Source organism: Thamnophis sirtalis, unplaced genomic scaffold, assembly GCF_051295495.1.
Source record: "Thamnophis sirtalis isolate CommonGarterSnake01/CBP01778 unplaced genomic scaffold, rThaSir2_p1.2 scaffold_6, whole genome shotgun sequence".
Lineage (NCBI taxonomy): Eukaryota > Metazoa > Chordata > Lepidosauria > Squamata > Natricidae > Thamnophis > Thamnophis sirtalis.
The window spans coordinates 71,070,950-71,088,208 of NW_028261386.1; the positions used below are offsets into that span (position 1 = coordinate 71,070,950).

General features: G+C 41.9%; 1 protein-coding gene across 1 annotated transcript in view; it reads left to right on the top strand.

The window, feature by feature from the left end:
• The first annotated feature begins 4,352 nt into the window (after window positions 1-4,352).
• The window catches only part of TRIM67 (tripartite motif containing 67), a 36,312-nt gene continuing 23,405 nt past the window's right edge, over window positions 4,353-17,259 (top strand). The window contains exon 1 of the mRNA XM_087718118.1: window positions 4,353-8,527. Coding sequence (XP_087574244.1) covers window positions 7,589-8,527 — 939 coding nt within the window. The 5' untranslated portion in view covers window positions 4,353-7,588. The remainder of the gene's footprint in view (window positions 8,528-17,259) is intronic.

Consider the following 17,259-nt stretch of genomic DNA (forward strand, 5'->3'; position numbering starts at 1 on the left):
CGCTCTCCTCGCCCCAAAGAATAGATCATGCGCAGTTTAAATTAAGATTCAAACAAGTCTTATATAAGTCCCATACAATATATGTCCAAATTCAGCACCGCTTCTTTCAGTCTCAATATCTCTTCATCGGTATACAGCTTTATCATTTTATACCAGACAGGAGTCCTGAAATTTTATTCAGATTAAAAATTTAAGAAGTATTTTAAAGGCATAGCTGGATCTTTATTCTTTACTCCTCTGCCCTTCCGGAAGGGCAAAGAAACACCCTCCGCCTTGTAGCCACGTGTCCCGCTGCTTATCTTCTCCTTCTCCTTGTCTTTCTCCAAGTCCGGGTGAATCAGGAAGTCCCGCCTTCAGAGTTTTGTAGTAAAAATCTCGGGCTTCGCAAACAGAATTGAGATGATATTTTTGGTTCTCAAATGTGACTGTGATACCAGATGGCACTTCCCATTTATATTGTATCTGAGAATCTCTGAGTTTTTCAGTTAAGAAAGTGTAGTCTCTCCTTGCTCTTAATATTTGAGATGGTATTTCTTTAAAAACAATCAAGTCCTGTCCATCGATTCGCAGCCTGTTATTGTAGAACTTCTGTATTATCGCATTTCTGGATTCTCTTGTGGTGAAATATATAATTATGTCCCTCGGAAGCTGTCATTGTTTTGCTTCACACGAGTTCTGGCGATAAATTTTTTGAATCTGCCAATCAAAGTTAAATCCCGGACTTCCCACCGAACGTCTGAAAGCCTCAAAACGCAGTCTTATTGTAATTTATCATAACGAGTTGTTTTTGAGCATTTTCAACTTCCTGTTGTAATGTTTGAATTTTAGATGTCAAATTAGAATTAGCTTTTTCCAAAAGTTCCAATTTGTCCTCCATTTCAGAAACATAGTCTGTCATAACAGTCATAACTCCGATCATATCTTCCCTTGTTTGAGCAATCTTGGCATCCAGTTTATCATATAAGTCCGATAAAAGTTGTTTAATTTCCTGTCTGAACTCTTTAAGGGTTTCAAAAAGAAATTCTCACATTAAGAGATCTCCAGTAGAGGGCGTGGGAGGCAAGGGCAGCGATTTTGTAACAATTTCTTGAGATGTATTATTAAGGAAACGCTTAGACTGCTTCGATTTGGGAGCCATTATAAAAAAACGCACAAACAAACAAGCAAACAAACAAAGTCTCTGCTCCCCTCGGTTTTAAATGGGATACTATTTATAGACTTTTAACAGTTAATAAGGAGAAGTCTTCAGGAGAATAGAGCTGATTGAGTGTGTCATATATCAAACGCAGAAGCTATAAAATCACCATCTTGTAACGCAGCTGGATAAGAAAGCCTTTTACAAAATTGAAGCTGGTATTTTGAATAGTAATAAGAAAAAAATTTATGACTTCAAGTTAATATTTGGTTTTGAAGCCATTTCAAAATTTATCTGCCTGCAGTTAGTAAAACTCTATTGCCTGAGTATGCAGCTTTAAGTAAAGAGGCTGAGTTCCCCTTTTATTTTGAAGTTTAAGGCTTGGCAAAACTTTCAGTGAGTAAACATTGTAACAAGACCGTTCAGCAGATTCATCACCATTTAACTTCCAGATAAGCAAAGTTAATGAAGGAGTAAAATTCTTGTAGAAATGAAACTAATTAAAAAGCTTCTGCTGGCCTATTGTGAAACCAAAACATATGATAAGCAATCTCTTTTGTTTTGAATTCTTGTGAGAATCAACAAAAAGTGTTCATTATTACCGGAGAAACCAGCCTGCTCGGCGCCATTTTAAAAGCCTCTAAGTAAATAATTTTTCGGAGGAGAAAAAGAAAAGAAGCTAAAATGTTGATAAACAATTATTGTCCATGGAAACAGATTCAGCTCGTGATAAGATTAAATCAAACAAAACTTTGAACTGAGTGGGGGAGACCTACTTTGTCCTGCACAAGGCAGTTTGCCCCCCTTTCCCTGCAAGCACAAAAGCTGCAAAAATCGAAGAGCATTTGCCAGCAAAACAATTTCTTCTTTCCTTCTTGCCTGAAGGATAAGAAAACCTGATAAGACGTCAGATGGAAAATCCTCTAAACAGGTACGTAGCCAGGAATTCGGAGGCAGCTGATTTTTTGCTGCCACCACCAGCAGGCTCCTCCCAGGAAGTCCGAGCATCACCTTATATTTAAGCACACCTTAAAACTTGGAATTAACCAGTGACCTGGACAATTGGAAATGGTTCCAGAGCATGGAAGCTCATTTTCTCCATCACTGGTTGCCCAGGAAAATTGCTTCTCTTATCTGGTTGATTGAGTTCCATGCACACTTTTTGCTATGTTGGTGTAGGTAGAAAGAAGGAAGGAATTACAGTCTCTACTGTTTTCTGTCATCAGGTTCTAGCATAATATTGCTTAAGAAAAGTGACTTCTAGGTTTTTTCTGATTGTAAAGGTTCTCCTAGCCAACTGCAAGCCACTTTGCTTTAGGCCAGAAGACCTTCCCTGGTATTGCTAATGTCTGTTCTGGTTGAACAGTAACCCTTCATGTCTACATAGAATAATAATTATGGATTTATTTTATCTATATCCTTTATTTTATTTATATAATTTATAAATTATAACATTTTTTATATAGAGGTTAGGGACGCAGTGGCTCAGTGACTAAGATGCTGAGCTTGTCAATCAGAAAGATCAGCAGTTCGAATCCCTAGAGCCGCATAATAAAGTGAGCTCCTGTTACTTGTCCCAGCTTCTGTGAACCTAGAAGTTCGAAAGCATGTAAAAATGCAAGTAGAAAAATAGGGGCCACTTTGGTGGGAAAGCAACATGTTCTGTGAGCTTTCGGCGTTTAGTCATGCCAACCACATGACCATGGAGATGTCTTCGGACAGTGCTGGCTCTTTGCCTTTGAAACGGAGATGAGTACTGCCCTCTAGAGTCAGGAACAATTAGCACATATGTGCGAGGGGAACCTTTACCTTTACCTTATATAGAAGTTGGGATATATAAACAAGGTGATGAACATATCTAACACTCCTTCCTCCCATTTCCCCCACAACAGCAACCCTTGTGAGGTGAGTTGGGCTGAAGAGAAGAGTGACTGGCCCAATGTCACCCTGATGGCTTCCATGGCTTGGAGTTCCATGAGTTGCACTCAGAGTGTCCTACTTCATAGTTTGGTGTAATTAAGGGAGAAGTTCATTTCCATTTTCACAATATTCCCACTGCAAAACTCATTTTGCTAAGTGACAGATAGTGTCTAGAATTCCTCTAGAACAGGTATCCTTGAGAATTAAACAAGCAACTTAAAACATTTAGGAAACTGCATTGTGTTAAGCTGCTTTACAATGGCTTAAATGTGTAACACTGACCTTTTGGACATCTGGAAAGTGCCTTAATAAAGAACATAGATATAAAATATAGATTACAAATTCTGACAGCATGAGAGCATGGGTATGGATTGTATGGATTATGTCACAAGCTATGTTTTTACTGTCATTAAAATATGGATATATACTTTGAGGTATCCCTGGATTTATTGCAAGATGAGACAAAAATGTGAATTATATTATTTGGAATGTCACTTCCCTTCTCTCACCCCCAAAAGGAGATTTGTTGGTTTTTTTATCCTATGTTAACATTACCTACAGATACTATATTAAGAACACAACATGTAGAGAAATATGACTTAGTGCCTGATTATCTTCAGGACCTCTTATCTCCACTAGAATCAGTCCGACCTCATGCAATAGCAATATAGCAATAGCAGTTAGATTTATATACCGCTTCATAGGGCTTTCAGCCCTCTCTAAGCGGTTTACAGAGTCAGCATATCGCCCCCACAGTCTGGGTCTTCATTTCACCCACCTTGGAAGGATGGAAGGCTGAGTCAACCCTGAGCCAGTGAGATTTGAACCGCTGAACTGCTGAACTGCAGTCAGCTGAAGTAGCCTGCAGTGCTGCATTTAACCACTGTGCCACCTCGGCTCTTATGCCAAGAGAAGCATCTATTTGTCCACTATTTTGTGGATGGGGACAGGCCTGGAAGTCCTAGTTTTATTTTTGTTTTAGTTTGCTTTTGTTGTTTGGTGATGAAACTTACTTGACTAATCTTCTAATAGCAAAAACAGCTAAAAGTTAGTAATTTTCAAGGGTTTGGGGGACTTGATTCCGTATGTTTTATTTGGGCTTTATCTATTTTAATTTTTTTATACTTAATTGTGTCTTAAGCTTATTATACTTTTACTGTATTTTTAGGCATCAAGTGTCTTGTAATTGCAGCATCAGACAATTGTGACTAAGGAAACAAAAACAAAAATAAACAGGATGAAAAAAATATTCCCACTTTTTTTGGTGCTTGCATCCCAAAGCATGTCATGAAGCTCTCTTTGCCCTTCTCCAGGGATGCCAATGGCACACAACTGTGTTTTTAAAGGAGGTATAGGCCACTTTTTCTTAGATTTTAGCAGCATTCCTGTTTAATTATTTTTGTATGTTGAAAGTCTTGTTGATTGTACAATAGACAAACTTTTTTTAAAGGCTGAATCACTGACTAATGTCATACTTGAAAGAAAACCTTGATCAGGAAAGCCATGGATATTGAATCAAACCACTTTATGGTTTTAGAGATTTTTGAATTCTCTTCTGAACATAACCCTTTGCAGCACTGAAGTGATGCAGAATTAATATAGTGAGGATGGAAACTGCAGTATGTGCATAATTAATTTTGGACACATTCATAAAATTTTTAAGGAGTTGGAGAATGCTCCATTTCTTTTTCATTCCCGTGCTCATAGTGGTATGTGAGAAAAAGAGGGAAATGAAGACCAAGTTTTGAAAAGATCATACAGTTTAATTTAACTATAAATTATTACGATTCTTGGTTGAAATCAATTCTTTTCTGGGATGAAGAATAGTGATTACTTTGAGTCTTAGCATTTAAGTCTTTGGTCGTAAAGACTGATATGAAATATACCATGTTTTCCCCAAAATAAGAGCTATCCTGAAAATAACCCCTAGCTTGTTTTTACATGTGTGCCTAATATAAACTGTACCCCCAAAATAAGCCATAGGTATGGCCAGCATAGGAGACGGCAAGTGTGTGTGGGCTGACTGTGTCTGATAGCAGCCGTATCCTGTGCAGCAGATGTGAGCAGCAAGTAGAAGCTGAGGTGTGGGGGAAGCAGATGATCCGGATGTGCCGGGAAAGCTGAGTGGCGGTGGGCCAGAGTTGCGGATGGACATGTCATCTTCGCATCTTTCGGCCTGCTTGTAGTCCATGCAGCATGTCGGGATCGCCTGCCTTCCGCTCCATGCCATCTGCCCTGCACAGCCCCGGAGTGCACCAAGGGACCAGCGGGCTGCAGCTGCTGCCAGCCACTGTCAGCTTCCCAGTTCTTGTACACCAGGGGTGGGGTGCCCAACTGGGCTGATCACCCTAAAATCTTGTTTCCCCAAAAATAAGTCCTAGTGCTTATTTTGGGGGCCAAAAGAAAATAAGACTGGGTCTTATTTTGGGGGAAACATGAGTATTAGTGATCAGTTAAACAAGCTTCATGCATAGAATATCATTTGATTATATCTGGAGGGCAGAAGGACACATGTAAAATGAAAGCAATATTTTATATTTACCTCTGCAGTGTATAGTTCATTTTGATTATATACTGTTTCTTCTTTTACTGTTGCTTTTGTTTTTAATACTGCACATGTACATTTAAAACAAGAAATACTACACTATCTTGTACTGATAAGAGTTTAAGGTAGTATATCTAATTTATTTTCCATGCCATTAACTTCTGGGTTGCAGTACCTCTATATTCTTTCTAAAGTTTTAAAAAAGGGCTTTTTAAATCTGCATTAGAAAGAAAGCCCTAACAGCTTATTTCTCCATTTTCTAAGACATATGTAGAGGAAAGGAAAAACAGATGGGGTTTACCACTGTGAGAGATTTCTGGTAATAATTATTTCCAACTCACACACATTCAGCTGTCAACTCTGATTTATTCTTGAAATGAAGCTGGATTTGGTTGCCAGTGATGTGCTTCGTTTCTATTTCCTACATTATGTATAATTGTATGTGTGTGTGAAGTGCCATCATCCAATCACCATTCAGTCTATGTGCCACCTATAATAATGAAAAAGCCACATTTCTCTTTCATTCTTTTAACTAAAGTGCTTGATTTTGTGGTCTAAATTGGTGCTTCAGTTTAACAGGAGAGCTGGAAAAACTAAAACAACAATTATGTTGGGGTCACATTCTAGCCTTTCCAATTTATTCGCCTAGAGCATATTTTCCCCCTCTGGGCATAATAAAACTAATATGAATGAAGAATTTCCCCTGCCCTTCCCATCCTCAATCTGGTCTATAAGTAATGTGTTTTTAAGCCATAAACATAAGATATAAAGACATCTCCCTTTAAATAAAACTTGCTCTCCCTTCACTGTCACACGCAAGTGCTCATCTATTTGCTGGAGAAAAAAAATCCTACTCCCGCCCCCTTTTACGATATTCCCCCCCCCCTTTTTTTTTCTTACTCTATGCAATAGAAATTCAAGCAAGTGGATTATTACACGAACGGTATCCACCAAGGGCAAGGAAATTCCTTTGCAATAAACAATAGCCGGCTCGTCTTCCATGTCTTTGGCTGCCGCCATCGAGCAAGGTCAGTCCCGCTGCGGCAGCAGCTGCGGAGACTAGGAAAAAACCCACCCCGTCTCTCCCGCCCTTCCTTCTTGCTTGGAGCGCGGCAGCTGCAACGCCAAGCAGGCTGATCCGGCCATTGGCGCTGTTGAACTCAACCTAAAGGAGCCGTCCTTCCGCCTCCTTTCCTTGCTCGGCCGCCGAAATCGCTGTCCATACGTGCCGCGGTGCTGAACTCGACACACTGCACCGCGGGGAGCTGTCCAACGCCTCCTGGGTGCTGAAATCGGATTCCTTTCCGGAAAGAAGACTAGACTAGGGGCGTAAGTAGAGCTCTCTCTGGGTCCCACGGCAGACCTCTCAGATGGGCCCCACCACAATGGGAAGCGAGCTTATTCCGGTGCCTAGGCCTTGCGTCTCATAAGATACACCGAGGAGAGAAACAGCAGCGGTATCAGCAGTAGCTGGAAGCGTTCTTGAGGAAAGGCGGAGTGGGGGTGGAGGGGTTGGGAGATCGATGACAACCAGATCGGCGTTGCAAAAAATCTGGGCAACCTTTAGATGGCAGCAAAGAAATGCAGCTTTCTACGTTCCTTTTTGCTGCCATCTAATGGTCGCCCTAATCGGTGAGCGCTGAGGGTTGGTTTTTTTTTTTTTTTTTTTTTTTTTTTTTGCCACTCTCGCCTGCAACCCGCTTTCACCTGCTGTGCCGCCCCCACCCATCGTGCTGCCCCAAGCAAATGCCTGAGCTCCTCTACGGGCAAGCGCTGGCCCTGCAGCGGTCCGCAGAAGTTCCCCGGCCCGCCACTCCTGCCTCGACCACATATGCGCCATTGAAAACAGAGGAGGGCCGCGCGGTGGAATATGGGTCGAAAAGGTGGCGGCAAGAGCAGCGAGAAGCCCGACCGTAGCTTGCCGCTTTCGTGTTGATCGCTTCCATCCTTCCTACTCGGCCGTCTTGGAACACAAAGCAGCCGCAGCTATGGAAGAAGAGCTGAAGTGCCCCGTCTGCGGTTCTCTCTTCCGGGAGCCCATCATCTTGCCCTGTTCGCACAATGTCTGCCTGCCCTGCGCCCGCACCATCGCTGTGCAAACGCCGGAGTCCGAGCAGCATCTGCCCGCCATGCTGCACCCTCGGGGCCCTGCGGCAGCGGCAATGCCAAGCGCTGGAGCTACAAGCGGCCCGGCTTCTCTGGACTACGAGTGCAGCGCCGGCGGAAGCAGTGGGACCGGTGGCGGTGGCGGAGACCACGCCGACAAGGTGAGCTTGCACAGCGAGACGGACAGCGGCTACGGCTCCTACACCCCGAGCCTGAAATCTCCTAACGGGGTGCGAGTGTTGCCCTTGGTGCCTCCGCCTCCGGGACTGTCGGCCGCGGCGGCTTTGGCCGGGCCCCGCGGGAGCGGAACCAGCTCTTCGCTCACCTGCCCGCAATGCCATCGGAGCGCTTCCCTGGATCCCCGCGGCCTGCGCGGCTTCCAGCGCAACCGCCTCTTGGAGGCCATCGTGCACCGCTACCAGCAGAGCCGGGCCGCCGCTTCGGCTATGGCCAAATGCCAACTGTGCGACCGCAGCCCTCCGGAGGCGGCCGCGGTGCTGTGCGAACAGTGCGAGGTGCTCTACTGCTCGGCTTGCCAGGTCAAATGTCACCCGTCCCGCGGGCCTTTCGCCAAGCACCGCTTGGTTCCTCCCCCCAGCCAGCAGCAGAGCGCCCCTAGCGGCGCGGGTGGGGCGTGCGGCGGAGGAAGCAAAGTCCTGGGGCTTGCCCGCAAGTCCCCAACCTGCGCGGATCATGAGCTGGAGAACTACAGCATGTACTGTGTGTCCTGCCGGACCCCCGTCTGTTACCAATGTCTGGAAGAAGGGAAACACTCCAAGCATGATGTGAAAGCCCTGGGAGCCATGTGGAAACAACACAAGGTAAGCCTTGCCCACCAGGGCCTACCCTGCTCCACATATGCCAACGAGGCTTCTGGGTGTTACCTGCTACATGAGGAGAGGGGTGCGCCTCTTCTAATGGAAGTTTATTAATTGTTTATTTATTAAATTTATATGCCATACTTCTCACTCTCTTGAGTCACTCTGGGCTACTTCCCAAGGGTGAATAAAACAGACAGCTGAGGCCTAGAGGTGGAGCTCTGGTCTCTCAATCAGGTGGTTGTCAGTTTGAGCCTAGATAGAGGCAGATGTAGGGTCTCCTGCTTAGGTAGGGGGTTGGACTAGATGACCTGCAAGGTCCCTTCCAATCAGTTAATCTATTAAATAATTCCCCCCTAAAACTTTCCTGGGCATTCTTGTTGCAGAGAAGAGTCACAATGTTGAGCAGTGGAAGAAAAGATAAATGTCATAGGCACTGCAAGGAATGTCTCTGAAGAAGTGCAGAGTTTATATCTGATGTCCTTCATGGAAGATTGAAATCGGGGTCACTGTTGTATTATGTGCAGCTGCCAGGCCGACTTTAGCACTGGTACTTCTCATTTTAGAAAAAAATGCTGCCTTTTTATTAAGACGAGAATTATTTACACGATCTGAACAGAAAGCAGATAATTTTACACAACTTTCCTTAACAAGATATTTATACATAAGGTGTAATCAAGGATAAATTGTCTGACTTCGAATGGGCATTTTTAAACACTCCTGTTCTTTTAACGATTAGATGCATGCACAGTTCTTTACAATCTCTATTCTGCTTCTCTTAGCAACAGGTCTTATTCACCTTTTAAAGGAGTGAGTTAATCAGTTTTGAAGATAACTTCAGTATTAATGGCAAAATGAGACTAACAATATATCTTCCCACTTGCCTCAATAACGCCCATTCATCTCCTGTGCCATCTGTCACAAAAGTGGATGGTTTGGCTTTTCTCCCAAGCAAAGTTTTCATAGCAGCTTCAGAGCCACCAATTTCTAGCATAAGAATAGTTCAAGGTGTCCCTTGTGAGCCAAAGATTCAGGTCACTGTGAATATCAGGGATTCTTTGGGATTTTGAGAAGATACATTCTGAGCAAAGCTTTGTGAGAAAGAAGTTTGCAGCCAATCACCCGAGAGATTTTTAAACATTTTGTTTAAAACAACCAGTTGACTAAAACAACCATGATTTTGCATGCAAAATGCTATACAAATCAACTTACAGAAATAAAGCTTAAACGATAAACAAAAAATGAATTAAACACCAGTAAAAAGAAAAAAAACAGCAGCCAATTAAAACTGACTGTAGCAGACAATGTCCCATCTGAATAAAAATGCATTTGCCAACTCACAGACACAAAAAAGGGAAAAGCAATCTGGCCTTCCTTCGTAGGTAGCTTCAAAGTTTGGAGCAACAATGGAAAAGGTACGTGTTCAGGTATCTTCTGAATATACCTCTCTGATGATAGCAGGACTAAAGAATAGGTTCTTCCTCGAAACTCTTTTTTTTTTAAAAAAAATATTTTTAATTTTCGAAACAAACACAACACAAAGAATCCTCCTTTTTTACATACTGTAGAAAGTGTATCAGTTGGTTACAAAAAACTTTCGTGCACCTCTTCCATAGTCATCAATCATAATTCATATTAGCTCAAGTATTTTAACTCCAATATTTATACATATTACCATCATCATATCTCCATTTTCATTTGACTACAATTGTTTAAACGTCCTTCATCATAAAATATATCAAGATTTAAAACATAACCACATACTGGCATTTCATTTGCTATTTCTAAAATTCTCCAATAACACTGAATCCTTATGGCCTATTCTAGGTAAATATCCATAATATCTAGTAACAAACATTTCTAATCCTCTTTACCAAATCACTATTTACCATTTACATCCAGATTCCTTATGTTGTACCCATACATATATATTTTCCTTTGTATCATTATCCCTCTTTTATTTGACTGTATCCTGTATCATAACAATTTTCCCCCTTATAATCAAAATTTAACTAAATTTAACTTAGTTCTTTTTTATTAGCCTTTATCTATAACAAAAAGATTTCTAATCTTCCTTTCATGGGTACCATTCAAATATTCAAATATTCCTATCCAATTATTACTTATCATAACAATACATATGTATATAATTATAATTATCAATTATTTATTTGACTATATCTATTGTCACTAAATTTCACTAAGTTTAACTAGTTTTAAATGATGCACTTCCATCTATCAACCTGTATCTTTCCAGTAGCAAAACCGTCTCATGTCTTCTGCCATTTGTGGTATCAATCCTCTAATCATCTCCCTAATCAAATTCAGACTCCTCTTAGCAACTCATTGCTTATTAAGTCTCTCATGTAATTTCGATGCCCTTCTTCTGTTTCCTTAATCAGCTTGTCAGTGGTGTTATCAATGATGTTGCTAACAAAATTTCTCTCTTTAAATCCATAAATTCTTTTGTTTTATTCTTCGTCTGTATCTTGCCATCTGGAGTAGAGTTCCCCTCCATTTAATTCTTCTTTCAGTGTTCCACTCTTTCAATTTCCAGACATAAACCAATCACCATAGATATCAGCTTAACACGTAGTGTAAGTGGGCTCCCATATTTGTATGCCAGAACAAGACTTTTCAAATAAACCATTGCCATATGTAGGTCAGAATCTGTTATAGTAAAACAGATTGGTCATTAGTGAATCTTTGTAGAAAGAACCACATGCTCCCCATACTGGTAACCTTTTTGATGAATGTATCTTATCTTTTTATGTACACTGAGAGCATATGCACCAAAGAAAAATTCCTTGTGTGTCCAATCACACTTGGCCAATAAAGAATTCTATTCGACTTATGATCACAGTTGAGGCCCAAATTTCTTAACAACCAAAGACAATTGTTAAGTGAATGTTGGCCCATTTTATCACCTCTTTTGCCGAATTGTTAAGTGAATCACTGCAGTTGTTAAGTGAATCATGTGGTCGTTAAGCGAATCTGGGTTCTCCCATTGATTTTGCTTGTTAGAAACCAGCCGGGAAGATTACAAATAGTGGTCACATAATTCCAGGATAATACAACTGTCATAAACACTTGCCTGCTGCCCGGTGCCCAGAGGTTGATTACATGACCATGGGAAGGCTGCAACCGTTATAAGTGTGAAATCCATTCATGTCACTTTTTGCAGTGCCATACAATGTGCCATTGTAACTTCAAAAAGCACTAAATGAATCATTGTAAGCTGAGGACTATTTCTAATCAGTTCCACATCCAAGATGTGTTTTTAAATAGAAGGTGGATCTCTTATCTGAAATCACAAATTACCCTAAATTAAAGCAATTGGAAATGATCAATTGCCTACAGTCATGTTCCTTTTTGTTTTCCTTTTATTTTCTATTTGATACTAAAATTGAGGAGCATTTAACTATTTGCAGCAAATGATTTTAGGCTATGACAAGAATTAAAAATATGTTATGCATAGATGGAGCTTTAAAACAATGTTCATATCATTTTTTATTAAATACAACTATGCTGTCCTTACTCTTAACCAGATCTTGAGATTGACTTGAAAACCAATTAAGCCCATTTGTCCTTGCTGGGAAGGAAGATTATTGATTATTCACTTTGTACTTCAATGAAATGTCTTTTATTGCTAAATAATACATACTTTATACAATGTACATCCCTCAGGAGACTGTATCAGTTCCTTTATTTAGAGGTAGGATTGCTTTGACTCTGTATACCCACACAGATACATGCACAGCATACAGGAGCCTCCTTTTATTGATAAAGTAACATGTCTGGAAAAAAGGCTATTAACATGGTCTTTATATGTGCTAACTTTGCTTAAGGGCTTTTTTTTAAAAAAACCTGCAGTGCAATAAAAAACGTCTGCATTGACTTCTCAACAGAGCTTGAGTGGTGAGCGAGGGCTCCCATCTCTTCAGTATCTCAAAACAACCCCACAGCTGTTTCCTTGTTTCAGCGTGTGCCTATATGCAGCCGATCTTCCTTCCCTTCCATTATACTAGCAATGATTTTCTATTTTTCCTGCAGAAAGATAAAAAAGAAATTTGTATTTTCTCCAACTTCAAAAAGCTACTAAGAGGTTTTTCAGATGAAAGGTATTCAGTAGCTCAGCTTAATAGGGCGAGGTGAGCCCCCTAGTGCGGCGATGGCAAACCTTTTGGACTTGGCATGTCGAAAAATTTGATTCTGCTTTTGTGTCACCCCTCCCAAACAAAAGAAAATCAATTATCTAGCTCTGCCCCCTCCCTCATCAAATTTAGGTTATTGTGAATGGTGGCATATGGCAATTGAGGCCGGCCCTGAAGTAGAGCTCTAGACCCACCATGCTATTCAAAAATGGTGCCTTGTGCTGTTCCCAAAGGTGTGTGAGGTTGTGGCGATTGACCTTGTAGCCCAGAGCTCCCCATGATCTGCGCATATATCTTCAGGTGGTGTTTTCTTTCTGTTTACAGGCTCCTATGGCCTACCCAAGGCTGTTCTGGGTCATACACAGTCTTTCTTACAGGGACATGCAGTCAGGGGAGGCAGGGGAGGCAGAGCCTCACCACTGTCATCATGGAAAGAAAAAAAAATGTAAAAGGAAAAAGGCAAGAGCTGAGGTCAGGCTGAGCTAGTTGCTGCCAGAGTCACCGTGGATGACTGCTTAGTGCTTAACTGTTTAAAAAAGCCTCTAAAAAAGTGCCCTCTATAGGAGGCGACAGGAGAACGACGTGCCTCATCTAGTCTGACTTTTTATGATCACTCGAGCAGAGTTAAGCAAGGGTTAAAAGCTGAAAAATTCCTGACATAGGTGAGGCACGTCGTTCTCCTGCATCCTCCTGTAGGGGGTGCTTTTTTAGAGGCTTTTTTAAACAGTTAAGCAGAGTCATCCACGGTGACTCTGGCAGCAACTAGCCCAGCCTGACCTCAGCTCTTGCATTTTTCCTTTTACATTTTTTTTCTTTTCATGATGGCAGGCAAGAGCAGAAACAGCTGGAAAAGGTACGTGTGGGTCGGAGGGAGGGGGAGAAATTCAAACTTCATCCTCCTGGTGCAACTTTGTGTGTGTGTGTGTGTTTGTGTGTGTGTTTGAGAGAGGGGGGAGGGAGGGAGGAAGGAGGGGAAGGGAAAAGAAAAAGAAAAAGAAAAAGAAGGAAACTTATTTAGCAAAGGAGAAAAACAAATGCTGTCGCTTTAAATCGGAACTGAGCACGCCTGGCTGTGGAATTCTGGGAGTTGAAATCCACAAGTCTAAAAAAATTGCTGCCTCACCAGTCATAAACCTCACCGCACGTCACTGCTTTCTTAAAGTACCTTTTGAGAACGCTTTTCTGTGGAGTTTGTCTGCAGCCTCCAAAAAGTGCACACCCTATTCTTGTGTGATTTTTGGAGGCTCTGGAGACTGTGTAAGGATGGAATGTGCTTTCATGCAGTATCCCAACTCTCTGCGCTGTGCTCTTGCATGCCCTCTGGATTCTCCAAACAGTGCATGAAAGTGTGATCTTGTGGTGACTTCCAAAGGGTTCATATGCTGCATGAGAGAGCTCCTCACATTCTTGCACAACCTCCACACCTCCAAAGATCACCTGAGAACAGGACCTTCTTTCAAGAATGGGTGTTAGTGATGGAGGATTGCTGGCATGTTACCCAAAATGTTGTAGCATATCAATTTTGACAAACATCATAGGTTCACCATCACAGCCAAAGTGGATCCCATGACATCATAACCTGTCAGGCCCAAGCCTAGAGATGAGACAGTGTGATCCAGTTGAATACAATTGTTTATTTGTTTACACCTAATGGACAGAATCTTGCCAAATTGAAGCTCTAATCTTCTAACTTACTAGATACATCCTGAGAGATTTTAAGGTGTGGGTATCCTGAACCTCTTCTTTTCATCCCCCTCCTGTTCGGGACTTTATAGTCTCTTAGTCCAGGCCTCTTTCTAGGAAAGCTCAAAGTCTCCATCTCTGCTCCTGCAGATGCAACTTCCATCACATCATCAGGACTTTGCTGTTGGGAGAAATGACCCTGAGACATTGTGACCTATCACTGTGCCCGGTGGTGGGATTCTAAAATGTTAGCAACTTGGTTCTCTCCCTGGTTGCTGAGTGGGTGTGGCCTATTCGGCCTCCTGCACCATGGAGGGGGGGCATTTTCACCCTCCCCAGGCTCTGGAGGCTTTCCCCAAACCTCTGGGAGGGCAAAAATGGCCTCGCTGGGCTCCAGAGGTCCTCCAGAAGCCAGAAACAGGCCCATTTCCAGACTTCTGGTAGTCCTGTTTTTTTCCCTCTGGATGCTTCCCCAAGGCTCCAGCTTCCCCTGGGCTCCAGAGGCCAGAGGAAACAGGCCTGTTTTCGGACTTCCAGAAGGCCCGATTGTTGCCCTCCCAGACCCGTGCACCCCCCACACTTACCTGGCATCCAAAATGGGCCATGTGGGGACTCCTGGAAGGGGCAGGGCGTGGTGGGCAGGTCCTTCCAAGTACCAGTTCGTCTGAACCAATACAAACCACCTGAATCCTACCACTGTCTTTGCCTGGAGCAATGGTATTATGATATCTCAGGGATAATGTCATCTGAAAGTCTTTGGGAAATCTGCTTCAGAATAGAAATGTAGCATTGGGGGCTGACTGGCCTTCTATTTAGAAGGGACCTTTTGTTCGGTTTATCTCCCAACTCAAAGATCTTTGGAGCCCCTGGTCAGAATTGCCAGGATGCCAACATTTGGATTTTGTGAGTCAGTGGAGATTTGTGAGTCAGTAGAGATTGGAAGCCCCATACTAGTGGGGAGTCTTTCAAATTGCTAAGCCATGCATTTGTTTGCAACTGTCCCCAATACACAGCTTCTCCTCCAATTGCCTTTGAGATTTTATTGCAAAAGAAGGGACAAACATTCACCAATACATGCACATGATTCATAGGCTGGGAGAAAGCCAGTAATATATTTTCTCTTCCGCTTGGGAAGAGGACAAGGGACCATTTGTTTTTAGGCACAAAGCCAGGGAAACCTAAGAGGGGTAAGCCAAACCACTCATTTATTGTCAAGCTGAAAAGGATAGCAAGTGAAACGCTGATTGGCTGGCTGTTCTTTGGGTAGGTCTGTTGGCCCAAAAGGCAAGCACTGATTGGCTGACAGGTCCCTGCAAGCTCCAGACTTGCAAACATAAAGCATTACTGTGCTAATAACATTTTGATTACTTGAATAAATCTGCAAATCAGTCAGGACCGCCCCGGTCAATCTCGGGTTCATTTGTAGTGATATTGAAAGAGGGGGGGAAAGATGGAAAATCTGGTGGTTTGGAAGAATTCAAAGGTGAATATATGTTATCTCCACCAACAGTCTCATCAGTGAGTGGAAAACAAAATGCAGCTTTATAGCAAAACAAGTCAGGCATCTAATTAACCCAGCACTGTTTTTATGGCTGTTAGCAGCTCCCTAGAATTTCAGATGCCTTTTCCAGCCTCACAAGGAGGTCATGCATGGCAAGACAAATGTTTTTTTTATGAAGCTACAGACAGCTCTGGGCTTGCATAATTATATATATGAATATATATATATATATATATATATATATATATATATATATATATATATATATATATATATATATATATATATATATATATATATATATATATATATATATATATATATATATTCATTGTGTGATACAGTAGTGTTTTTTTTAATACATAACTGTGAGCAAAGCATCACCGAAAGCAGAATTTCATCAGTATGCTCTGTAGTATGAATCCAGGAATTAGCAGTGGAAAGTATTCCTTTTGTTCCTTAATTAATGAAAAATAAACATTTCTTTTTAACATACCACAATGATTGAGATGGGATGAAAAGGTTTTGGGATGAAAAGCTCATCCTGTAAACCCGAAAGCCCCTGCTTCAACTCCCATCTGTCATGGACTCACCAACTATAAATAGCCTACTATTTACCAGGCTAACTTGCCCTCTCCTTCCATAATGCAAGGATAATAATCTTGACCTATTTACAGGATTATTGTAAAGATTAATGAGAAAAATCAACATGGAATACTCTTAACGCTTCAAAGTACAACATTATTATTACCATGTTATAGGAATGGGTGACTGTTGTCTGTGGAAGACATGCATCTATTAGATTTGATCATTGGCCATTCTGGGTGAGGTTTATTCTCCTACATTGTAGGAGATGGGAGAGGTCCTTCCTTCCTTCCTTCCTTCCTTCCTTCCTTCCTTCCTTCCTTCCTTCCTTCCTTCCTTCCTTCCTTCCTTCCTTCCTCCCTCCCTCCCTCCCTCCCTCCCGCCCTTCCTCCCTTCCTACTTGGTTGGAGATAAAATGTCTATTTATTATATTTGTTTTTGTTTCAGTGGTGGGTTTCAAAACCTACTCTGTGGGTGTGGCCTCCTTTGTGGGAATGGCTTGCCGGCCATGTGACCTGGTGGGAGTGGCTTGCTGGCCATGTGTTTTCTTTCTTTCTCTCTCTCTCTCTCTCTCTCTCTCTTTCTCCTTCCTTCCTTTTGTCTCTCTGTACCTTTTTCCTTCTTTTCTTTCATCTCTCTCTCACTTTTTCTTTCTTCTTTTCTTTCTTTTCTTTCTTCCTTTTTTTCTCTTTCTCTTTCTGTCTCTGTGTGAGTGTGTGTGTGTGTGTGTGTGTGTGTGTGTGTGAGTGGTGGGTTTCAAACATTTTTGGAACCTCTTCTGTGGCCTGCTTTCCGGGTCCACTGGTGGAACC